The sequence below is a fragment of the Physeter macrocephalus genome, chromosome 7 (genome assembly GCF_002837175.3).
Source record: "Physeter macrocephalus isolate SW-GA chromosome 7, ASM283717v5, whole genome shotgun sequence".
In the NCBI taxonomy this organism is placed as follows: Eukaryota; Metazoa; Chordata; class Mammalia; order Artiodactyla; family Physeteridae; genus Physeter; species Physeter macrocephalus.
In genome coordinates, this window is record NC_041220.1 from 158047100 (window position 1) to 158073481 (window position 26382).

The following is a 26382-nucleotide window of genomic DNA, read 5'->3' on the forward strand; positions in this document are numbered from 1 at the left end:
GCCCACTTCCTTCGCGCTCTTCCGCAATAAAGGGACTAGGGGAGCAAAACTCTGAGCCGCCGCCACCCCCTCGGCGAAGGCTGGGTCAAGGAACACGCCGCCGGCCCTACCTCAGCGTGTGAGGCTCTAGCACCCCGGGAAGCCCACTTCCTTCGCGCTCTTCCGCAATAAAGGGACTAGGGGAGCAAAACCCTGCGCCGCCGCCACCCCCTCGGCGAAGGCTGGGTCAGGGAACACGCCGCCGGCCCTACCTCAGCGTGTGAGGCTCTAGCACACCGCAGCCGCCACGTCCCGGACGCCGCAAATCCGCTCAGCGCCAGGCGACTCCAAACCTCCCGCCCGCGCGCTGCATCTTGGGAGGCCCAGGCCGGAGGCTGCGTCCAGCGCAGAGGAGGCGGAGCCTGCCTAGCCGGCCAGAACCCGCTTGCCAAGGGAGGCTGAGGAGGCGGGGCCTCCGGGGAATGTTGTGAAAGCGAATGGCAGGAGGAGCTAGCTGGGGCTGAGCTGTCTTTATATATCTTTTCCTCTTCCTTTCTCTTCTTTGTTTCTTTCTCTCTTTCTTTCAAAAGAGAACAGTCATATAATTTCTGTACTTCTTTCATGTGAAGGTAGTGACATTTACAATAACAATATAAAAGACATTACTTAAGCAAGAAACTTCAAATTATTTCCTTTGGACTTAGTCATAGGGTTAAATGCAATGCTCAGGAAAATCTCCAAGGAACTACTCCATCCAAGATCTTTTGGGGTAGAGAAAGTAGAAATGATTTATGTTCCTTGTCCAGGAAGACTGACATCTTTGAAAATCAAGCAGTACATTTTATGATAAACTGCTCAGCCAGAAGAAAATAAAGGATGATTTATTGGGGATTCATTTCTAACTGGAGGCTGAGGAGGCGGTGCCTCCGGGGAATGTTGTGAAAGCGAATGGCAGGAGGAGCTAGCCGGGGCTGAGCTTGAAGAGGGAAGCGCCCGCGATCCGCCGGCCGGCGGGGGCGGGTCCGCAGCGCAGGAGACGTCGGGGGGCGGGGCCCGAACGAGAAGTGAATGGGAAACCAGGTTGAGGAGCTGGTCCCGCCTCCATTCCCAGGCGGCCGCACCGGATTGGGCGGCGCGGCGGCGCTGCTGCCCGCCTTCCACTGTCACGCGACCGCCTCCACCTCCCGCCCTTCCCTCTTTACCTCCGGGCCGGCTTGGCCTGTGATGAGATAGTCGGACCGCAGTCGTGGAAGTGGCGACGGCAACTGCGGTCACGTCCACGACCGCGACCATGGCCGAGGTGAGGAGCCGACCGCACAGCTGCCGAGCCCCTCCAACTCGGACCCCGAAGCCGCCTCTGAGGCCCGGGGGCCGCGCACGCAGGTGCAGGTGGGCTGGGCTGCGGGGAAGTGGGATGGTGCGCGTAATGTCTAAGCGTCCCTTCGTGTCTCCCTTATAGTATCAAGCCCAGAATAAAGCCAAGCTCATCTCTGACGTCCGACGGAGGTTCGAAGCTGAGTATGTGACAGGTGGGTACCGGAGTCTCGGTGTTGAGGCAGGTGTGCAGTGAGCGTCCCCAACTTTGCTGGGGTGTTTGCGGGAGTCTCTGTGGGAGGCATTAGGGACCATTTCGATCCTCACGGGGTTAGGGACCGTGCCCTCCACGTTTCCCAGGTTTTACTCTCCGTAATATGGCAAGGACACTGCTCCAATTGGGCAAGTGATGCGTCCATTGCTTCCTAAAGGGTTCACGTAAGTTGGAAGTGTTTTGTTTGAGCGTCTCGAGTTTATGGAACTTGCAGGACACTTATTAGGCCCTCGGCTCAGGTGACGCTGTTCCTCTGATGACCTTTCACCAGCAACATTCGAGAAAATGAACCTGGAAACAGCTGTAATACTACTCACGTGTGCTTAATTGGGAATCTGAATTCCTCGGCCATTTTGCCTAATTCCACTTCCTACAACCCAGCAGCCTCCCCACGAAGTAGGCCCTCGTGCTGGAGCAAGTTCTTATCTTTTCATCCCACACTGTACGTAGCAAAGTACCTGTGAGTCCAGAATTGATTTATTGGGTGAACGTTCTGTGTCCAGATGTCACAGATAACTTGAGTTGTCCAGTATTTAACTGATGATTTAATCTTTGTACAGTAATTTTCAGAAGCCTGCAGGCTAATGTATTATAAATATGGAATAAGTAGTCTAATCCAGACCCTGCCACTTACTAGCTTGCTTGTCTTCTCTGAGCCCCTGATTCCATAAGTGTGAAATGTGAATAATGAGGTTAGGAGAATTAAATCAAAAGGCATATATCAAACTGTGTAGCATGGGGTTAGCATATAGTAGGCTCTCAATATTTTTCCTCAGTAGTCTTTTTGGTTATGTGAAAGGAGTTCAGCTTCTACATCTTGACTTCAGTGCTGAGCGGAGGTTCCCTAGAGCTTTAGACTGCCCTAGATGGTATGTCAGTTAATGACCTAGAACAAATAAAGAAATCTGTTCGGAATAACCTAGTCAGTAAATCTTTTCATACCTCCCTGTCAGTTTTCTTCACATTCCAAACTTTGTACCAGAGAGTTGTAAAAGCACTTGATTCCCTTTTAGCCCAGAGATCTCATTTCTAATAAGATAGCTGGTTCCAGTAAAGAGAGAATTCTAAAATTGCTTTCTGTAGAAGTGTAACTCTTAGAGCTACGTGGTTTATAACATTGTAAGAAGTAACCCAGAACTTGACCTAATGAGCTAATGCGCCCTAATGGTCATTTACTTAGGCCCGAGGGAGGAAGCAGGATATAGTCATGGAATTTAGCTAGAGATAAGATTGTGAAGGTCATCTTGGTCCAACCTTCTCATTTTTACAGTGAAGAAAGTGAGCTTTAGAGAGATGAAGTGATTTGCTCAAACGCTCTAGTGTTAGTAGCTAGGCCTGGGCTGGCGCTCAGGTCTTCTGAATTCACTCTAGTAATCTTTTGGCAACACCATCATGTCTAAGTAGATCATGGCACTCCCCAGCTTGAAACCCTTCAGTACCTTTCCGCTGTGTTTAGCATAGACCCCAGTTCTTTATGGTGGCCTACACTGTGAGGCCATGTATGCACGAGCTGGATGAGCTCCATCCTCATCTGTTACTACTCCTCTTGCTTAGTACAGATTTCACCACTGCCCACAGTAAGAAACGTATTATACATTGTAACTTAGTACACACACGCACACACATAACTGAAGCAAAAGTTCATTAAAGAGTACTTATGCTGAAAACCTATGACTCCCTGATACAATGACCCACAAAATTGACATCTCAACCTACAAATGTGACCCACAGTTTGAGTAACGTGACCAGCCACACTGCTGCTTTTATGTGTTCATTTCCTTCAGCAGAATGTCTGTGGGTCTGGGGCAGCCTGTGGGCCTCGAGGGCAGGGTCTGACTCGCCTCTGTATACTTATCACAGCTCTGAATACATAGTCATTGATTGAATATAGCAATGCTTAAATACATACATATGAAGATGAGTTCAAGTCAATATTAAGAGCTGTCCTGACCGTCTCCCCTCCCCCACCAAAATCTGGCAAAGAGCAGCCCTCACAAAATGTCTCCTAAAGACCAGTGTTATTTCAAAGTAAAGCACTGTCTGGCATTAAGTATAGGGAGGGTTTTGTCACGCCTGGGTATGTGTGAATGTATGTGGGTGAGTTATCTGCATAGCCATTGCAAATATTATTTAATTAATTTAAAGACTTGCATTGGAAAGGAAAATAAAATTTCTTTAAAGACTTTCTCCCCTTAAAGTTTCAGTTGTTTCCTGAAATACAGCACTGGGTAAAGGTAGAGTAGGAAAGTGGTGAAAAGGGTTTTTTGATTTGCCTGTGTTCTCCCCTTCAAGTTTACTTTTTAGAAGTTAGGTGTTGAGAACATCCACTTTCCTCCTTCCTCTGTCTTTCATTTTCCTCTTTCTCTTATTGTTAACAATATTTTGTTTCAGAAGAGGCTTAAGGCAGGCTTAAGCAAACATGATGTTTTTCCTAAAGGAAAATATTTATTTGCAAGTATGTCACCTTACACACTGGCTGTACTCCAACACCTCTTTGGGGGGTAGGTTCTTGGGAATTCCGAGCATGTTTTTGTTTCCACAGAAATGAAATTACCAATTATGGATAGATTTGTAGCTGCAAAAAGAATAAAATCTAAGTCCATCATTGTTGTAGCACTACTACTGTTTCTTTCCTCATTGTTTCTGTAAGAAATTTCATGCTGAGTCTCCAATGAGAAACATTTTCCCTTCTCTCTTCCTCCTTCTGGTAGCCAAGGAAAGAGACTAATCCCTTGTGACAATAATGTATTCAGTTCCTCACATACTTACTATGTGCTTAATTCTGGGAAGCAGTGTGTCAATATTAGAGAAAGAGCCGAAGAAGGATAGAGCCCCTTCCTGAACTACTACAATCTAGTAGAGTCATTAAAACAGAGCTCTATCAAAAGGAATGAGTGCTAAAATCATTTCTGTAGGAGTCAAAGAGCAGGAAAAAAATCACATCTAGTGGGGGTGACTGGGTTAGCACCGAGGTAGAAAAAACTTCTTAGAAAAGGTGGTGTTTCTCAAGAACTTTAGAAGATGCTAGAATTCGGCTAGGTAGAGAATGTGATCCAGGTGGCTCAAATAGTCCAAGCTGAGATGCTTAAGTGAGGAGGTGTGGGGCTTGTTCAGGAAGCCACAGGAAGTCCGTTTTGATGAGCCTTAAGCACACCTGCCTAAAAACAGTGGGAATATAGCGTAGAGAGCCTTGGCCACCAGAGCGATGCATTTGTACTTTATTGAGTTTGAAGAGCAACTGAGGGGTTTTGTAATTTTAGGTTTGTTTTCTGACTCTGTAAGTATATGAATTCATTTAAATAAATTTGGGTGATACCAGAAACAGTCTGGAGAATCTCGCATAAGCTTATCATCCAGAGATAGCTCTTCTGACAGTGGGTGCATTTATTTCTGGCCTTTTTTTCTATACATTAAAAAAAATAGTTAAAAGGTCATTCCGTAGGTAGTTTTCCTGTTGCATTTTTTTATTGACATGATCTTATTTCCCCATATTACGAAGTAAGCCACGTTTTACATTACTACTTAATATTCAGTTCTATAAATAAAAGAATTTTCTTATCTTTTATCTGAAGTAGTCCCTTTTGGACATTTAGATTCTTTCCAGTTTTTTGTTAATACAGTATTATGCACAATAGTTCAGATTTTTTCCTTAAGAGTCATGTGTAGAAGTAGAATTGTTGATTTGAAGAGTGTGAATATTTTAAGATACTTCATATGTATGCTTAATTCTCATCCATACAAGTTGCACCACGATTCATTCGCACCAGCACATATGCAAGTGTTAGTCTCACCACAGCCTTAGGATCATTTCTTAACTCAGGCTTCTTTGTTTGCATTTGATTACTAATGAGAATAAACTTCTTTTCATATGTTTACATCCATTTGTAGTTTAAAAATGTTTTTTTCTTTAGTATGGCTTTTAAAATTGGTTTGGGCTTTTCTTGTTTATGTCTCTTTGACTTTTTTGAATGTATTCAAACTTATCCATTCCTTTGTGGTTTCTCCCATTGCTGTTAAGTTTAATAATTGTCTCTCATCCAATAACTTTTTCTAGTCTGTTTGTTCTGTCTTGGCCTCTTATTTTTAATTTTGAAATATCTTTTACGTACAAAATGTAGAAAACATGAATGAAATAAACACCCATGTACTCACTATTCGACAAAAGAAAAAGAACTTTGTGGGTATCCTCAACCCGGCCATTCACAGGGCAGCTGCTTATCCTACATTTGCCGTTACTCATTCTCTTGCGTTTCATTAGCTTTACCACCTGTGACATATTCCTCACCAGTACTCTATTAAGTTTACCTCTTTTTTGAACTTGAAATATCAATAAAAGCTGAATATTTTTTTCATGACTTCTGTTGCTCAAGAGTCATTCATACTGTAGTTGATTCCTTTTTATGGCTGTGTTGTAGCTCACAGAATGAAAATACCAGTTGATGGATTTGGGGTTCTTTCTAGATTTTACTGTTATGTACAATGCTGCTATAAACATTCTTAGATATACCTGGTGCCTAGACTTTCTCCAGGGCAGTGGTTGTCAAAGTTGGTCTAGGAATTATAGTTCCTTGAGCCCATTTCAAGCAGCTTGAGACTCCAAAACTATTTTCATAGTAACACTGAGACATCATTTTCCTTTTTCACTGGCATTCTCTCACAAGCATACAGTGGCGTTTCCCAGGGGTTACATGGCATGTGATGATATTGCTCTGACAGATGATAGAATGTGTGCTCGTGTGTCCTTATATTTAATTTTTTTCTGTTATAATACCTAATATAGTAACTACCAGTAAATATAACCCATACGAACAAACTCTTTAGAGCCCTCAGTTATTTTTAAGAGTGTAAAAGGGGTCTGGAGACCAAGAAGTTTGAGAACTGCTGCTGTAGTTTGTAGCCAACAGTGAAATGGGTGGGTAGTAGAATAGGCACAGGGTCCACTTTACTAGATAATGCCAAACTAGTTTCCAAACTGATTGCCTCTGTTTTCATTTTAACCAGCACTTTTTGAGTGTCCTTGTTTTTCTACACCCTGAAATCTGGCATTGTTAGTGTTTTTTTTAATTTTTGCCCATCTGATGGGGGTGTTGGGATATCTCATTGTGGTTTTAATTTGCATTTCTTGAAGTACCAGTGAGTTTGAGCATCTCTTCATATCTTTATGGGCCATTTGGTTTCTGCTTATGAAAATCACTTCTTCAGGCTCTTCTTGGCCCTTTGTTCCTCCATATAAATTTTAGAATCAGTTTATCATGTTTTTGCAAAAAAACCCCCCAAAAACAAAACAAAACCTCTTTTGGGATTTTGAGTGGAATCATGTGAAATCAGAAGATCAGTTTTGGGGGATTTGACATCATCATGGTTAAATTTTCTAAGAACCTGGTATACCTATCTGCTGAACTCTTCCTTCTTGAAAGATTTATAATTTTCTCCGTAAAGGTTAACCCATTTTCGTTCAGTTTATTTCCAGATACTTTATATGTTTTATTTTTGTGGTGGTTTAAACAGTATCTCTTCAGAATTTATTTTCTAAATGATTGTTGCTGTTTATAGAAAGTACATTTGACTTTTTTACATTAATATTGGACTCAACTGTACTAATTCTTATTAATTTCAATAATTTATCTGTAGATAAGTTGTATTTCTATGTAGACAATAATATCACCTTGAAATAGTGATAGTTTTCTTTGTAACTTTCCAATTTTTAGAGCGTTAAATGCTTCTGTTTTATACTCACTGGAACATTTAGAACACTGTTGAATTGAAGCATTGATAAAAGCCTACTTGTCTTATTCCCGGTCTTAGAGAGATGCCCCCGAACACCATCTCTGTAGATATCTTTTATCAAAATTAAGAAGTTTCCTCTGTTCCTGCTTTGCTAGTTTTGGGGTTTTATTTGTTGTTTTGTTCCCATCCCAGTTGAGGGTTGAATTTTACTAAATGTATTTTCTTCATCTATTGAACACATTGTATCTGATGAAATGTTCACTTGGTTTTTCGCTTTTAATCTGTTAATATGGTAGATTATACTAATGAGGTTTTTAAAATATATTGCAGTAGTCGGTTAGCTGATATTTTGTTTGGGCGTTTTGCATCTGTATTGAAAAATTGGCCTATAAATTTCTTTTCTTGCACTTTTCTTGTGTGACTTTGACATTAAAATTATGCAACCTTTGTAAAATGAGTTAGCAGTGTTTCCTCTTTTCCACTCCCTACAAGGTATGGTCATTGTGGAGTTCTAACCTGGTTTCCCATAAATCACCCCTCCTCCAATTGATTATTGTTGTTTTATATATTAGTGGTTGCTTACATACCATGTATTTGCCAATATCTTTATCATTCCTTAAGTTTCAGATCTTTTATCTGGTATCATTATTGTTTCATCTTAAGTATAACCTTTAGATTTTCCCTTGGTGCGGTCTTGGTGGTAAACTTAATTTTGAAAATGTCTTTATTTTCTCTGTTTTCTTTATATTATGCAGTTAACCTTGCAGAATGCCTTCGTCTTACTAGGCTGAGGGAGACAAAGTAGTTAGAGAAGTAGAAGAACTAGGAAATGTTAGTATCGTAGATGTCTGAGAGGAGAATTTCAAGGACAGGAAGATCAGCAGTGAATAGAAGGAAGCTCTGTACATAAAGGTACATAAAAACGGGATTGTTCTTATCAACTGCCCTCTCTGGAAAGGAAGGGTGTAAGGAAAATGGCATTTAAAGTGGAACTAGTATAGCTGATTGACTTTGTTATAAAGCAGAAACTAACACACCATTGTAAAGCAATTCCAATAAAAATGTTAAAAAAAAAAAAAAACAAAGTGGAACTACACTCCTGGACATTTTACGTAAACTCTCTAGATTGTGAACCATCCAAGGGATCAGCTCAGGCTTTATTCATCTTTGCGTCTGCAATGCCTTGCTCTCTTTTGAGCTAACATATGGTGGGTGATAATAAATTAGTCCTCATAACTAATGAATTATGTATTATCCCCAAGAGAGGAAGCCTTTAGAAGATAGGTAGGTAGACAGATAGACAGAGACACACACACACAGGCACTTGGATTTCCTTAAATTCTACTCCAGCATTCTCCAGGTCAACCTTTTAAAGTTCTCATGATCACAGGAAGAAGAAAAGATGTGTTAAGAGTTTATCAATTTTTGTCCTTAATACATGTCTAAAAATATCAAGCCTCTGATAATAGAGTATAATATGTTGTAACTTTATGTGGGTAGAATATATATTTGTGCTCTTGGAACTTTTGCAAACATTCACCACATATTAAGTCATAAAGGAAGTCTCAGAAATTCCAAAGCAGCTAGATCATACAGACCATATTCTCAGCTCATTAAGCAAGTAAATGAGAGGTAAGGTACTTAAAAAGAAATCAAATGTTAGGAAACTAAAATAACACCTCTAAATAACCCATGGGTTAACAACTTTCCAGCAATGTGTGTAATTCTTACTTCTGCTAAATAACTCGTAGGGTAAAGAGGATATCACAATGGAAATTACAAAATACTTAAAAGCTGAGCAAGAGAATATCAGTGGTCTCACTTTCATTTATTAGAAAACAAGGCCCAATAAAAATCAGCTAAAGATTCAATTCAAGGAGCTAAAAAATGAACACGAGTAAATTAGAGGAAGTAGAAGGAAAAAAGGGCAGATATTCATGGTATAGGAAAGAAAGATAGTAGGTATAATAAACCTAAGTTGGCCTTTTGAAAGAACTAGTAAAATAAACAAACCTAGGATGACTGATTAAGAAAACAGGGAGAAGGCAAACACATACACTAGGAACAAAAAGCAGATAGAATTATAGATGTGGTAGAGATTTTAAAAATCATAAGAATTCAGTGACCAGCTGTATCACAGTAAGTTAGAAAACTTAGATTAGGTGGAAAACTTTCTGGAGAAAAGAAAAATCATCTAAAATTGTCTCAATGAGAAGTAAAAAACCTAAATACATCAATGACTATTAAAGGACTCGAATTGGTAGTCACAGACCTCTACCACTCTTCCCACCCCACCATCACAAAGGCACATACATACACATAAGGCCCAAGGTCTTTTGTTAGCCTCAGGAATGCAAAGATAAGTCATAATCAGAAAATGCAGCAGAGGAGTTTACCACGTTAACAAAATGCTTCTCAGTGAAATTTTTGAACAGGCACAGTTCACAACCAAAACTATAAAAAGGTACACACTGCAAAGTGTCTTACATCTCTTGTGCCTCTTCACTCGCCCTTCCTCTTCCTTCTTTAGCTATACATATTTGTTTTCTGTTTCTTTTTTCTATATTTGTTTAAGCAAATACAAACATATTTGCAGTAACCAAATTAAATGAGGGAAAATGTTTATTTCAGTAAAGACAGAAATCACACTGGCTATAATTCACCTTTATGAAAAACAAACAAAACTTTTACCAAACAAGATAAACTTTCTTAGCTCTGAAATGTGCCTTCTAAAATTCTACAGCAAAGGTCATGGTTAATTATGAACCTTCAAAATGATTCCCAGAGTGTCAGGAAAAAGACAGTGATCTACAATATTATTTCTGTAATTCTACTGGATATAAAATAACCTAGTTTTCAGTATGGCAAGGAATTAATAATCTGATAGAAGAAATACACAACTTTTTTTCTTTTATGGAGAAAATTATAAAGTATTATTAAAGAACATTGAAAACAATAGATAAAAAGGGAGATAAGTCATCCAAGATATAATATCTCGTACATATCCAGCATATGAATTCAGCTCTTCAAGGATAGGTGAAGCACAAAGCACCTCCCCTCTCTACAACAGACCAGAGGTCAGCAAAGTCCTGTTGTCATTGTTGTTGTTTTTTTAATAGCCTTTGAGCGAAGAATATTTTTTAAGTGTTGCTAAAAAAAAAAAAAAAAAAGAAGAAGAATCGGCAGCAGAGGGCATATGTGGCTTCAAATTCTAAGATACTTAGATGTTTACCATCCGGCCCTTTACCGAACAGTTTTGCCAACCCCTGTAATAGGCCCATAGTTCTCAAAGTATGGTCCCTGGAGCAACAGCAGCAGCCCGTAGTAAGTGCAGATTCTGGGATCCCACCCTTGAATTAGACACTCTAGAGGTGGGGCCCAGTTATCCCCCTTTTAACAAGCTTTCCTGCTGACTCGGAGAGGTGCTAAAGTTGGAGAATCGCCACTATAGGCCAATGGCTTAATCCCATCGTAGATGATCACCTGCCTCTCAGTCTCTCACCAGCTAGCTTCACGGGAAAGAGGAGATTCAGGGTAGGTTGTGGCCAAACAGCAGAGGATGCCCTGAAGGGAATATTTCGTTATTTCAGCCTGATCACTCCCATTGTTGACATGTACATGGTCCAGCCAATAGAAGTGGTCCATCCAGTACAAATGCTCTTCCGGGGTCCCACCAGGACTTTAAGTGGATCAGTGCTCAGAGTCCTTGAAGAAATAACAGATGCTAAGAGGTTTTAAACTACTGTTGATGTTTGATAGTTGTATATTTGCTGCTTTTGAACAGTGTGACACCCAGTTAATAACTATAATATACTTTCAAGGTTTTCTCAACCGACTAATAGATCAATTAGAATTTAATCTTCTGTTCATAGGGAGCATTCTACCTTATGTTAATAAAAATTCATTGGTTTTGTGTTTAAAATTTTCAAAGTGCCCTTGATCTTCATTAGACTGTGGGTAGATAGGCAGACCTTATCTCCACTTTACAGAGAAGAAAATCAAGCCCAGAGTGAGTTGCTCAGTCTCCCTGTACATAGTTAGTAGCAGGGGTCTTCTGATTTCATCACTCTGCCCGGTATCCTGAATCCGGCTATGAAATTTTTTCACACTTGTTAACCTTAAAACACAGTTGCTGGCTGGTTGGTAATTTCACCAGCCAACAAATGCAAGAGAGAAAAAGAAAAGTTAATAATGGAATTCTCTGTTTTATGAGTAAGCACTGTATTCTGTTTATCCTGCAACACTTAAAATTGTGTATGTGAGAGAGAGCATGAAGGAGGTGAGCACGCACATGCAGGTAAGAGAGGAAGAAACAAAAAGCTGAGAGGTCATCTTTACCCTGGAACATTTAGTCCTGTCTAACCCAGAGGTGAATTACCATTGCCATTTATCTAGTTCTTTCTCTGCAAAATTAGGAACTTTCCACTTTGTTTGGTGGGGATACACGGTATAAATATAAGACCAATTTACAGAGCAAAATTTCTGGCAGAAGAAATAAATAGTAGAAAGAGACAGTGAACCATATAGGTGTGGTGATAGTTCACTGAGGTTTCTTAACAGAGGAGTGGCCAAAAACGAGCTTTGAGCTCTTTAGAACAAATGTAAGGATGAGGCTTAAAAGTCCGCCACTTGAGATTAATGTTGGTTTGTGATGAAGTTTTCACTGGTCCTCAGCAAGATGAAAGTAATAAGGACAAGCTATTATGAGAGTATACACATATATATCTGTGTATAAGGCAAATCTCTTCCTCATCTCTATGCTTTAATTACTGAGAGGTAACGTCTTTCAAACTGATGTGTCTTAGGTGGGGGGGAGGGGTGTGCGCACATGTGTGTTGTGATATCTTCAGATACCTTTTGAGTGTACATCTTTAGCTTCTTCCTGTAACATCTGGATTTACTGAAGGACTGGTTTTCAGAAAACTCCCTAACCCTTGAGGGTTCTGTGGAGGGGAAAACGTTTTCCTTTTACCCTATTAGGTTCTTTGACTCGCCTAATAATTAAATTGATATAAGACAGATGAACCGGAGAAAAACAAATGTTTAACATGTGTATCCCCTGTGTACGTGGGAGAGACCCAGGAGAACTGAGTAACTCTCCGAAGTAACCCAAGCCACCACCTTCAATACCATCTCCAGCTAAAGACAGAAGATGCTAGGGTGGGGAGTCAGTTATTAGAGGTGACCAAGAAAAGCTCAGTAAACAAGGGTATGGTTGTGCAGATTTATGTCCTTGCCTTTCCCATTGATAAGAGTTTCTGGAGGTTTCCAATCATTCTCCTCTTCCTGTTACAGAGAGGGAGGCACTTACAAATAGAGACTTCCTTTACACGTGTAAATGTTTCTTATAAAAGGGTGACCTTTACTCACTTTAAAGATTCCTGTATGTGCTATTTGTTAAAAATATCAGCCTAAAATAATCAGTATGCCAAAGAGGTATGTTTTGGGCTGTGTAGTTTGCTTCCCCTCAGTTCATTTGTCTGGGAGCTGTGTTTGAAAGCAGCAAATTGTGTTGTCATAAGCAGTTACTATTACACTTGGTCTTGTGGTCCCAGGCCAAGTTTTCCTTACCTTGAATGCTCAGTTTTCTCTCTGTTTCTCCCTGTGTGTCCTTCTGTCTCTTCCTCTCCTCCCCTCAGCCCTCTTCTCTGTCCTCTTCTGCCCCTACTTTTCTCCAGCCTCTCTCCTTCCACTCCTACATGACCTCCTCCCCAGTCCTCTCTTGCTCTGTCTTTTCTAGCTGTTTCCATCTCTCTCTGTCTCTAGGGGTAAATATTTAACAACAGGTGTCTCACATGTAAGTACATGTCCTATTAATAACAATAATTAATCATTTTAATCTAAATGGAGATTGCTAATTTCAAAGATCTGCATCCCTAAAAGCTATCCAAGAGCAATAAGCTTTACATTTCTTGGTAATGGGCACTGTCTTGTTTATGGTAGCCGTAGTGGTAATATCAGCAGTGGTAGGAATAATGATAATAACAACAATAATGTTTGATTCTTCTTCTTATGGCTAATATTTTTTGAGTTTTCACCACTTGCCACATGTTGTCCCGGGGAAGTGGTAGTCTGCGGACCCTTGGAGATGCCCAGGACTCTTCAGGAGCCCATGAGGTCAAAGCTGTTTTCACAGTGATGCTAAGAAGCTTTTTTCCCTTTTTCATTTGCTCTGATTACACGGAAGCAGTGGTGGGCAAAGCTGCTGCCTCCTTGGCCCGGATCAAGGCAGAGGGCCGTTATAGACTTCATTGTCAGCACTCTCAGTTAAAACTTTTTTTTTAAGTCAATTTTATTTTAGAAAGCCCCCGATGAAGCAGTAAATTTTATTAAATCTTGACCCTTGAGTACATGGGCTTTAAATGTTCTGGGTAACTAAATCAGGAAGTACATATTAAATACTTATGCGTATCTGAGTTGCTAGCTAAATTAGCCACATTTTTCATGGACCACCATTTTTATTTGAAAGAACAACTGTTAAGTAAACTATGGTTATTCAGACTGGGGTATTTAGGAGAAATTTTCTTGAAGTCAGCCAGTAATTTCAAGGTAAACACTATATTGGTCCAGTGGAGAGAGCTGTCCAGTGGCCAAACTGGATGATCTGACTTTAGGGGCAGGTGCTCCCAGGGTCCTTTTTGCTGCTAAACAGTATATAAATTCTTTTATATCTCAACTCGTGTTTATAAATCATAATTAAAGAAAAGTTGTCCTTTGAATACTGATGAACTTTTGAATAGACAGAGCTAAAATACCATTTTCCAAGGTTTACCTACAACAGAACCACGCATTGTAAAGATTAGAAAAATAGAGCCCAGATATTGAAAGCCATATCCAAGGAAACACTCTACAAATACATGATTTATGGCCTCATCTTATATTTTATAGTGCTTGAAACTTTCAAGTACTTTCATATATACATTTTTCTCTGATCCTCACACAACCCTGTGAGTATCTAAAACAGTTTAAAGATAAGGAAATTGGGACTCGAAGATAATTCCACGGATGCTCTTTATATTTCCTTGCCCTTTCAGCTGTTATCGCTGAGGGCCTGAAATAACTCAGAACGACTGGAGAGGAGAGAGAATCTATACAATTTGGCAACTAACTAGGGGCAAAAAAAAAAAAAGAGAGAGAGATGAAGGAGCCAGGCAGTTTTCTGAAGTTTCTTCCTTGGGTCCCTGGGAGGGTACCATTGACAGAGAAAATAAAAAAGAGAGAAGGAATAGATTGAATCAACAAATGTTTCCTGAAGGCCTTTTCATTGGCAGTATGTAATCTGCTTTGGGGGCTTCTTAGGATGTATATAGACTGTGCTGTTACGATCTCTATATGGGAAGATACGGCATAAACACAAGTAACTCTGATTCAAGGGTGCTAAGTGAGTAGTTTAGGTCCTGTAGCTATTCACAGGAGGGAAGGAATTACTTCTAGGCCCAGGGAAAATTTTTATGGAAGAGGAAGCATTTGAAAGGAGTCTTGCAGAATGGTAGAATTTGGATCTGCAAAGGTGGTTGTGAGGAGACAAGGAAAATTCAGTTACAGAAAAATAGAGCGGGGCGTGGAAGGACGTTATAGAGGTATGTAGAGGTTGGTGAGAACACAGCATGTGTGTAGGTGGATAATGAGAAATTATTGGCAACATTTATTCCAATGAATTATGGGAAATGTTGACTGCTACATACATAAATGTATAAAATGTATATTTTATAAAATGTATAAAATAAATGTATTTAGTTCATTTTCAAAGAAGACACTTGGCAAGCACATGTCTTTTTAAGTACAACCTGGTTCTTTCTTTATACATAAAAGTTCATTTTCCATTGACTAGGGTGAGTATTTTAAGTTCAGATAACATAATCAGTCTTCCTAGATGTTGGTTTATGGTTTTAGAGGGTTATGCAAAATATTTTACTATGGTCTTATTTTTTAAATCTGTGGTGGCTTGTCTTCAAATAAAGCTGCAATTTTTAGATAACTTTATTCTAGTCACACTTAGAAATTCTATCAATCCTCTAAATTGCATTTTCATCTGAACTGCATCCCTGTGTCTGTCTTCAGGTAGCTTATCTTTATCTTCCAGGTCTTTCTTCTCCTTTGGTATCAGTGTTGGTTATCATTCACTGCTGAATTTATCTGACTTGGATATTTATTACTGTTTTTCCCCTAGATAAGTCAGATAAGTATGATCCACGTGATGTTGAAAGACTACAACAAGATGATAACTGGGTTGAAAGTTACTTATGTTGGAGGCATAATGTTGTAGATGAAACATTGAAGATGCTTGATGAGAGTTTTCAGTGGAGGAAAGAAATGTCTGTCAATGGTAAGCTGTTCAATTTAACCTTGACTGTGTACCGTATCCCCTGCATAAATGTTACTATTTTACACTTACAGCGTATTTGCAAATATTCTTGGCAGTCATCAGAAATATCAGAATATAATGTTTTATAAAGACCCAGTAACATTTGAAAGGAACAGCTTATGAATAAATCTTAAAATAGGATTATTCATAAGGCAATCAGATCACCAAGGAGCAGAATCACAGTCAGATTCTTCACTCACAGCGGAGTCTCCTATTCTGTGTCTATTTGGTTTAGAACCATTAAAATACCACCAAGACAGCATCTTCACTACTAGGCCTAGAAATAAGGCGATACTATTTGCCTGTTTTTCTCAGTTGTTACCTGGTGTCTGTCTCTATTCCCAGAGTTCCTTGTGCTAATAGGTGCTCCATGTGGTGCTCCATGTAGACGAATGGGTGTCCCCCAAAAGCAGGTTTATCCCCAAGGATGCCTATAGCAGCCTCCTCTTAACTTCTTGATTTCAAGGCCCAATTCTAGATTGAAATTCCCCACCTCCCCAAAAAAGGAGTTTTAAATCTTAGATGGGATTTTATAATAGTGTTCAAGTAAATGGAGAATTCTTTTCAGGAAAGGTTACCCGTTATCTCTCTCCTCCTAAAAAATTTAACAGGAAGAAACTAGCACAACTACTAGTTTCGATGAGGTATAAAGAAGGATTTCCTCACCTTGAGGATTATAAACTCTGGAGTGACTGAGTCTGGAGACTTAATACAAAATAGTCAACAAGTAAATCCAAAGCAGATACTCTCCCCAGTCATCCTACTTGGAGAAGGAATCTATCAGAAGGAGAGTATTTTAAAAATAATTTGATTGGAAATATAAAAACTGTAGGTAATTTCAAAAGTGAAGCATTTATTAGTCAAGCAAAGAAATGTAAACCTGATGTTTCTAAATCATTTAAGTACAGAATAAACCTTTAAACTCAACAATAGTTTTCTCTTACGTAGAATTGCTAGTTTCTAGTGGCAGACAGCAGAGAGATGATGAAAAGTGGGTGGGGAAAGATAAAGAAATCTTTGAGAGTTCTCGGAGAAGTACTGATGAATGACACAAAAGCCTTGACACTTGCTGCCTTGCTGTGTTGGTTCTCGGCCTCACTAGAGTGGACCTCCTGCTGAAGGATCTAGCATTTTTCTTGAAGTATTTCCCACGTGCCCCAAGCTTATAAATGTATTAGACTCTACTGGTTATCAAACTTTGATTTCTTATACCACTTCTGAGGCTATAATGTGGATATTTACTGCCGTGTTCTTTCGAAATTGTCCAATCGTGATATTTGTTTGCAAGTCATTATGTGAAACGCAACTAGAACATGGAGATGTGTCCACATCATAATGGCTGATATGGAAAAGGAAATGGATTTTTTCCATTTCTGTCATCTGTGTCTTTATGTAGTTTTTTTTCTACTTAGTAAGAAACACCATTTTTTATCGTCAGAGGTTCTTTCCAGATGTTTGCATAAGCTTTTTCTTTTTTAATAAGTTTATCTTTTTTTATATCAGAGCTACTATATTAACAGTAACCTTTATGTTGTAAGTTTTCTTTTTAAAAGGCCTCTAAGTTACAATTACTCATCAGACTTTATCACTTTTTAGACCTGACTGAAGCCTCCATTCCCAGGTGGTTATTGGAAATTGGTGGTATTTATCTCCACGGTTATGACAAAGAAGGCAACAAGTTGTGTAAGTATAATGTATGTACTGGCTTTTCAGGATTTTGAGATGTAGCCATCCATCTCAACTGAATTAATAATAGGCAGAGCTTTCTACGTATGTACCACACGTCAGGTTTCCTACAGTAGGGATTGTTAGGGCCAGCTGGACCAACCGTCAGATACTTAGTAGTTGAATGTACCGTTTGCATTATAATAAAGTAGGCTGTAAAGGCAAATGCCACATCCCATCACACAGCCAAAATGATGTAAGTCAGTCATTATCTTCTTTCTGTTTTACTGATGTTAAAATTCAACCCAGTATCTTTATGGAAAATCTTTTTGATAGTCACTAAGGGTGGCTAAGTGGGCCAAGCCGAATTTGGGGCAAAGGGGATAGAGGAATAACTTGGTTTGTACCAATGCTGGGACTCAGCAGGAGTGTCAGAGCCCCATCCTGAGCAGATGTCCTGCCAAGGCAGTTTCCTGCACGGTCGTGCCCGCCTTGCGCACCCTGTGTGTGGCCCGTGGTCGGCTCCTGTTGTAACAGTACTCTCGTAGCATTTTCCTCCCATTGCTGGCTCCTCCTCAATCTTCCTTTCCCATTCCTCTTATTCCACCTGTACCTCACATGTGCTTCCCAGGCTTTGTTCCTGTCTTGGCCTCTTTTCCTTTCCAGCTGATGCAGTCTCCTTGGGTGATCTCAAGTACCTTGGCACCTTCAGCTGCCTTCCCCCCAACAGCAGTGACCCCAGGCTGTCCCCAGGCCACATGCATGTACACAACCAGCTGCCTACCGGACTGATGGTTGGCCGCCTTCAATACAACACACAGCTGGACCACATGCGTGCCACCACCCGCCCTCCCTGTACTCCCAGCCCGCAGCCATCGGCTCTTCCTCTGACAGAGCTTCACTTTAGCCCCTCCTCTGATTTCAGTAGCACTTCCTCAGTTCACTCCCAACCCCTACCCCCTTAGCATTTCATGCAGAGTCATTCAAGCCCCGCCTGTCGCTAGTCACATTTTATCCTAGCTGCCACCACTCTGAACAGTCGCCAGGCTCCGTCCCCACACACGACACCCGCTCATGCTGCCATCGTGCTTCTGTCTGGGCTTTTCCTCTGGACGGAACCTTTTTTCTAATGCTCTGTTTTTTGTTAAGCACAGTGTAGAGTACTTTTAGGTTATTACCAAATACTGTTTTTTCCCTTACTTACTAAGGGGGGAAGTGTATTTTCTAAGGGGGGAAAATAGTTCACCTTTCTGCTACTCTTTAAGGTTCCCAAGTATATACTATTTCGAAGAGATGTTTTTAATCTGAGAAACAAAATAAAGACAAATGTCAAGGAAAAGGAATGATATAATATATGCATAAATAATATTATAATGCCATAAATATTTTTTCTTTTATCTTATGACCTGCTTAAAGTCTGGATCAGGGTGAAGTATCATATAAAAGACCATAAGACCATATTGGACAAAAAGAAGCTTATTGCGTTCTGGTTGGAACGGTATGCTAAGAGAGAAAATGGGAAACCTGTAACAGTGATGTTTGACCTGTCAGAGACTGGAATAAATAGCATAGTAAGCATTTTTCATTAATTCTAAATCATTGTTTATCATGGCATCCTCCCTCTCTCCTGTCCTCCCTACCACTACCCCCTTGACCAAGTAGTCCTGTAAAATAGAGCTAACCAAGTCATGTTTGGGATTTATTTCCTATTATTGCATTGTGAGTGAAGTCAAACGTGGAATAGGATTTGCAAAAAATTAATATGCTTCAGTGTTTGGCATTGAAACTGTAGATTTCCTAGAAATGTTCCTTGTCTGATACACAGGATATGGAAGGAAGACATTTTTTCTTTTATCTTATGACCTGCTTAAAGTCTGGATCAGGGTGAAGTATCATATAAAAGACCATAAGACCATATTGGACAAAAAGAAGCTTATTGCGTTCTGGTTGGAACGGTATGCTAAGAGAGAAAATGGGAAACCTGTAACAGTGATGTTTGACCTGTCAGAGACTGGAATAAATAGCATAGTAAGCATTTTTCATTAATTCTAAATCATTGTTTATCATGGCATCCTCCCTCTCTCCTGTCCTCCCTACCACTACCCCCTTGACCAAGTAGTCCTGTAAAATAGAGCTAACCAAGTCATGTTTGGGATTTATTTCCACCCCCTGCATTGTGAGGGAAGTCAAACGTGGAATAGGATTTGCAAAAAATTAATATGCTTCAGTGTTTGGCATTGAAACTGTAGATTTCCTAGAAATGTTCCTTGTCTGATACACAGGATATGGAAGGAAGACGTCGAGGCTGACAGGGTAATGAGTAGATGTGGTAACAGTGAACTTCTCTATCAGAGCTAATAATACCCTATACAGCACCTCCCCTGTGCCTGGCACAGAGTAATGTACTCAGGAAATGTGGAGTACAGTAATAATGTATGCTCTCCAGCGTACCATTACCCGCATGCCATGTTTTGCAGTGGCGAGATGTTCACCTGCATCTTTGCACATCCAGCACTTTGTGATTTTGTTGACGTTTTTTGTTTGTTCGTTTAGGTTCACTTTCTGTTTGATTTGGTTAGCTTTGGAAACCAGTTTTCTTCGGGTGACTTTGCCAAGCTTTAAAAATAAATAAAACCTACCGGTCTTTAATTTGGGCCCTTGTGACCTTAGTGCTAACTACAAACCCTTCAGCAGCGATGGGGATTTGTTGGCGCATTTATTAGAGCTGTTGTCTCTAACACGCAAAGCTGGGCTAATTATTGTAGCAGTGAAGTGGCGTTCGGAGACATGCCTGGGGCAGTGTTGAAATCTTTTTCAAAATCCACTTGGCAAAGTATAGTAATATCCCTGAAGTGTTCGTATTCATACTCTTTGCCTGGTAACTAACTTCTGGAAATCTGTTCTAAAGAAATAAACCTGAGTATAGAAAAAGTGTACATCAAAATGTTTTTTCAGAGTGTCATTTAAAATGGTGAAAAATTAGAAAAAATGTAAATGTCAACACAGTGAAGTGAATTATGGTGTATCTCATTGATGGAGTATGTGTAGCTATGTAAAATGGTGTTTGTAAAGAATTTGTAGTAATATTGGAAAATAGCTTTTTTTTTTTTAAGAGAAAAGGGCGACAGGATTATATCATAGTGATACATAGCTCCCAAAAGGGAAGCCTTAGACATTAAAAAAACAAACAAACAAAAAACAGGCTAGAGTTTTTATAGGCAGTGGGACTACAAGTTTTTTTTCATCTTTCTTTGTCTCTAAGAGTCATTTGCCCTGGATTATTTTTTCAATCTAGTTTGCATGTCAATGAGTTCTAGATTACAGAGTAAACCATTTTATACCCAAAATCTAAATCAAAATGCCTAGATAAATAAATATTGCATAATAATAAATTATGATTCTGTTATCCTTTATGTATGATAGTTTTCTCATTATTAACCCAGAATCATAAAAAATAAATGTTAATTTTTTTTTTTTTTTTTTTTTTTTTTTGTGTGTGTGGTACGCGGGCCTCTCACCGCTGTGGCCTCTCCTGTTGCAGAGCACGGGCTCCGGACGCGCAGGCTCAGCGGCCATGGCTCACGGGCCCAGCCGCTCCGCGGCATGTGGGATCTTCCCAGACCAGGGCACGAACACGTGTCCCCTGCATCGGCAGGCGGATTCTCAACCACTGCGCCACCAGGGAAGCCCATTGTTAACGTTTTTTATTGACAAATACAGGGGCAAGGAGTTGAGCTGATTATTTTTCAAGCTACTTATATACTATTTCATTATCTTTAATTTATAAAGTTTATTTTCATTACTAAATTATTTACTAGAGTTAGGCCACTAATTTGGCTTTAAGCTTGCCTGAAAGAAACGGAATCATTTAAAATTACTCAGTGAACACAACATCGTAAAGCAATTATACTCCAGTACAGATAAAACAAATAAAATAAAATAACTCAGTGGACTTACTTTAAAACCAGCATCTTAGGAGAAGTGTATCTATTGCTGATACTTGAACCAGAAGAAAAGTCTTTCTTTTTTTTTTTCCCCAAGTTTTATTTTTTAATTAAAAAAATTTTTTTTGATTTATTTTTTTATTTTTTGGCTGCACACATGTGGAATCTTAGTTCCCCTACCAGGGATCAAACCCGCACCCCCTGCATTGGAAGCGTGGAGTCTTAACCGTTGAATAGCCAGGGAAGTCCAGAAAAGTCTTTCATGGGTCTTCAAAGGGAAGATAATGAATAGCATCCTTGAAAACATCCTCACAGAATGCAGAGCAATGGGTTTCATGGAGCTTCTTTATGTAGTACCCACTAATACATGTACACCAGTGGCATCCTATCAAATCGACTTGAAATAGCAGTAATTTGGGATTTTATAAGCAAGGTTATTCAATTAAAGATGAAAAGAATATTGGACAGAGACTTGGGGCAAAGTCTGGAGGCCACAGATCGTATACTAGGTAACCAAATCTTTACATAACTAGTTATTTTGAGATACCTTCTTTGACTCTTACTTAACTACAAATTATTCAACTCTGTGCACAGTGGATATAATGATTAGTTATAAAGGTATTATTATATGCTAGGATTTATCCCATAATAAATACGTAATATAGTTATGGATGCTTATTTTCAGTTTATTAGAGTTAAAGATGCTACAACTCACATGCTAGAAATAACTTTATAGACTCAGATCTCTAGGGCAGCTCACCTTTGAGTAACTGATGGATTTAAGTTTGCCTGGTTGTATCTTTCATCCTACAGTCTTCATAAGATGTCTGATCAGTAAGTCAGCCTGTGGCCAGTGGAAACACACGGAATGAAATGATCCATGTGAATAGTAACCCTAATAATCTAGTTTCATGTTGCTGTATTCAGTGCAGTAGAACCAGTAGTCAGCTGTGTCTCCTAGAAATTGAAGTCAGTGAACAACATTTAAATATAAATGAAAAAACTCTAATTCTTATTCTAGGCTCCTACACAAGAAGAAAGAAGCTACAAGTGAAGTAGATACAGCAGGCCAATATGATCAGATTAACTGTTGTATAAAATATTAATAAAATATATTTTATTGACTCTATTATGAGGTATAGAAATTAGGTTTAAAAAACAAACATATCGGGCTTCCCTGGTGGCGCAGTGGTTGAGAGTCCGCCTGCCGATGCAGGGGGCACGGGTTCGTGCCCCGGTCCGGGAGGATCCCACGTGCCGCGGAGCGGCTGGGCCCATGAGCCGTGGCCGCTGGGCCTGCGCGTCCGGAGCCTGTGCTCCGCAGTGGGAGAGGCCACAATGATGAGAGGCCCAAGTACCGCAAAAAAAAAAAAAAACAACAACAAAAAAACAACAACAAAAAAACAGACTTAACATGCATATATATTGTCGTTCCAAGTAGTCAGGTTGTAAATTATATACTCGTTCTAATAATTCTTTAATTGTTCAACAGATTTTTAGAATTTCTTTATGGGGGTTCCTCTTTAGATCCGTTTTATAATGCCACATTACCTTAGCAGCCTGAAGTATCTAGCTAGTCTGGGGTAACATGAATGATGTTTAAGCTAATTTCTTTAACTCAGTTTTAGGACTGATTATTATAAGTAGCTTAATGACTTAAAATCTAACTCCTGGGAATATAAGTATTTATTTATGAGCTATTTTTAAAGAATTTAATAATTACCTCATTTATATTTAATAATTTATCACCTTTAGAAATATGCAATTTAAAATACTCTAATGTGGACAGTCTTAAAGATTTAAATGTATGATCTTTCTTTTAGGACATGGACTTTGTACGCTTCATCATCAACTGCTTTAAGGTTTATTACCCTAAATACCTCTGTAAGTAACTTCCTCATTTATAAAAATACAGTATAGCGAAACCGTAGACAGTGTCTAAGAATTGTGGAGCTTTGTACTATTTTAGACTTTAATAGCTGAGACATTGTTTTCTGGTGAAGAGCTTAAATATGTTCTAGAAGTTGAAGTACATATCCTAGTAGGTACAGGAGAAATTTTTCATAAATAATCATGGTCCTTTACAGTTAGTTTTAAGAGTTCAAGTTATAATCTGTGTATATGCCATCCTATCACACACACACACACAGAGACGTAAAAACATACATTTATATCCAAGATTATCCCATTTTTACTAATTTTTCAATTGAGAAATTAATTTTAAATATTATTTGGAACTTCTTACATTGCAAGAAACAGATGAGCAATATTGGTAAGTAAAGTATACTGTGTGATAAGCAGTACTCATAAAGTACATTGTGTTTCTACTTGCTATTTTTAAATTGTCATTAAGAAAACACTTGACTAGTGTGCGTGACATTTGAATCTGGCATTTGGAGTTTGTTTTTAATTGTGACTCTTCTATTAATTACCTGAATGAAGAACTCCTACATCTTATATATTCATTTTTGACTTAATAGATTTACATGATGTCTTCCCCCTAGGGAAATCAAGATGCCATTCCACATAAACAGTCAAATATTTTTAAAAACCCCAGTGGGTTGAAAGTGAAAGAGACAGAAGAGAGGCAACAGGGACATCAGAAATGGAAACTCACAGGTCTGCCTGGGCACACCCCTGGCAAATACCACGATTAGCGTCTTTGGGGACTTGTGACTCAGGTGACACTAAAGCATGAAATGCCTAAGTCATTTTATTTTGATGTGCTTTCACATTAGTGTTAATGTGATGTGAGAAACAGACAGAAAGCATGGTGGATATCAAGGATCAGTGCCACTCCTAGCCCTGTGCTCTCGTGTCTTCAGAGAGAGTGTTCATGAACATTTTTAGGTAAAAGGAATGTGTAGTTTGGGGAACCTGTAGGATCTGCTGTTCCTTCTGAATTCTTCCTGGATCTGGCATAAACCCTGATTCATTAAGACTTGCTGAGTGGTGCCAGTCATTGGTCGGAAGGGAATCACTGCCCTGTATTATTAGATTTTTTCTTTCATGTACAAAATGAAAATAAAATATCCACTCGTTTATTGAAATATCCAAAGGGGTTTGTGAAGAGCTATTTATAAAGAGCATAAATATTCCTATTACTTTATAAAACACATCTAAGATTTTTTTGAGAAAACTATTAATAAATTCATGGGTCTATATAAAGATGAACTGAACACTGTCATTCCAAATAACTAGACGTAAAGTATTTATTCTAGCTACATAATGTTTTACAGACATTGAATTTTATAGAGTGTTAAGTTGATCATGTTTCAAAATTTGTCATGAAATATAAATATTCTTAAAATCTTGAGTCACAATCTTTTTAGGCATATCTCAGATGAAGACTGAGGTATTGAGCACCAGGGTACCTCTTTGCAAGTACATTGTTCCTTACATGTGCATTATTTGTCCTACATTAATATAATCATTCTAGGAAGTTCTCTGTTCAGGGAAGAATGAAATTATGTTTTGATCCATCTGGAATAGAAGAATGAATTTGTTATCAAAAATCCCCTCTGTGGGTTCTGATTCTTTCTCACAATTGTTAATAGGGCTGCTTAATATCTTCATCTAAGTATACAAATAAAATTTCTGTATACTTTGGAATTATTGGCTTCCTGAAGCTCATAATATTAAGAAAAGTTGAAATAATTTTTGTTTCTTAAAGCATAATGATTTATTAAAAATGGGGCAACTGTCAGAGTGGGTTTAACAATATAATATCTAGAAAACTAGAATTGAAGCCATAAATTAGACATTGAAATCATTTTAAAGCTCGGTGGACTTTAGCACTAATATGACATGCCACATCCAGAGTTTCTACTTACCCACTTACTATTTTTTTGGTACCTTTCTGCAAACAACAAAAGCAATAAATGAATAAAAGAACACGCTATTTGCCAAAGGGCAGTGATAGTACATTATTCATTTCACACAAGCCATCCTCCTAGGTGAGCCCCTTACCATTGTGAGAAGTCAGTTTAGTTCTAGCACCACTCACATTTTATGGAATTAAAACTGAGTCATCCATGTCAGTTTTTAGATACATGTAGATCACTAGTTTTTTTTAGGCCAGGTATAAGTGACTACTGTTGTGGTACTAAGTCACAGACAATGAATTTTTTTTCATCTTTCAGCAAAAATGGTGATCTTTGATATGCCTTGGATAATGAACGGTGAGTATATTACTTATACTTTCCTAACATAAAACGTCTGTTTTTTTTTCTTTGCCAATTTAGCCGTATTTCTCTGGTTGTTTAAAAAAGAATGTTATTGTGTTTGGTGTGTAATGTTAAGAGGCTAGAGCTAGAACACGCAAAGGCTGTTCCTAAGCAAACTGGGCTAACATTGTACCCCCAGGCTCTGGGGATACCCATTAGTCTTGTCTAAAAACAGTTTTAAAATGTTCAGTCATTCAGGTAAAACTATAGCCAGAAGCCTGTTTGTCATCTACAGATGGGATATGTCACAGAATGCAGACCTTGGCTAGGTTCTCTCATGGGCTTCAGGTGTTGAGGAAGAAAATGGGATGAATCTAAAATTTAGTCCAAATCTCTATAGTCACATAATCCTTAGGACAGTCATGGTATATTTTTTTGACCAAAAAAAAAAAAAAAATTTAAACCACTGAAAAACATTCTTTACCAACTCAGATGTGGTTGTAAATTTAATGTTATTTTCAGAATGTGCATTTTCATTTGTGTTTGCCAATCAGTTGTTACATAGAAAGCAGTAGAGAAAATCAATGAAATCAAAACTCGGTTCTTTGAAAAGTTCAACAAAATTGACAAAACTTTAGCTGAACTGATGAAGAAAAAAAGACTCAAATTATTAAAATCAGGAATGAAAGAAGAGACATTACTACTGACCTTTCAGAAATGTAAAGGATTATAAGGGAATACTGTGAACAGTTGTGTGCCAAGAAATTAGATAACCTAGATGAAATGGGCAAGTTCCTAGAAAGACACACACTATCGAAATGGACTCAAGATTCTGAATAGAAGTATAACAAAAGAAATTGAATTAGTAATCAAAAAACTTCTCACAAAGAAAAGCTAAGACCCCAAATGGCTTCACTAGTAAATTCTACTAAACATATAAAGAAGAAT

At 38.8% G+C, this 26382-nt stretch overlaps 1 protein-coding gene across 2 annotated transcripts in view; it reads left to right on the forward strand.

Moving 5' to 3' along the window:
* The first annotated feature begins 1173 nt into the window (after positions 1 to 1173).
* Positions 1174 to 26382, forward strand: part of MOSPD2 (motile sperm domain containing 2) — a 62303-nt gene continuing 37094 nt past the window's right edge. The window contains exons 1-7 of one of the 2 annotated variants that reach the window (XM_024115479.2): positions 1174 to 1279; positions 1439 to 1508; positions 15465 to 15620; positions 17256 to 17342; positions 18741 to 18895; positions 23092 to 23152; positions 25411 to 25449. In XM_024115479.2, coding sequence (XP_023971247.1) covers positions 1271 to 1279; positions 1439 to 1508; positions 15465 to 15620; positions 17256 to 17342; positions 18741 to 18895; positions 23092 to 23152; positions 25411 to 25449 — 577 coding nt within the window. In that variant the 5' untranslated portion in view covers positions 1174 to 1270. The remainder of the gene's footprint in view (positions 1280 to 1438; positions 1509 to 15464; positions 15621 to 17255; positions 17343 to 18740; positions 18896 to 23091; positions 23153 to 25410; positions 25450 to 26382) is intronic. The other variant, XM_024115478.3, reaches the window with a different exon arrangement.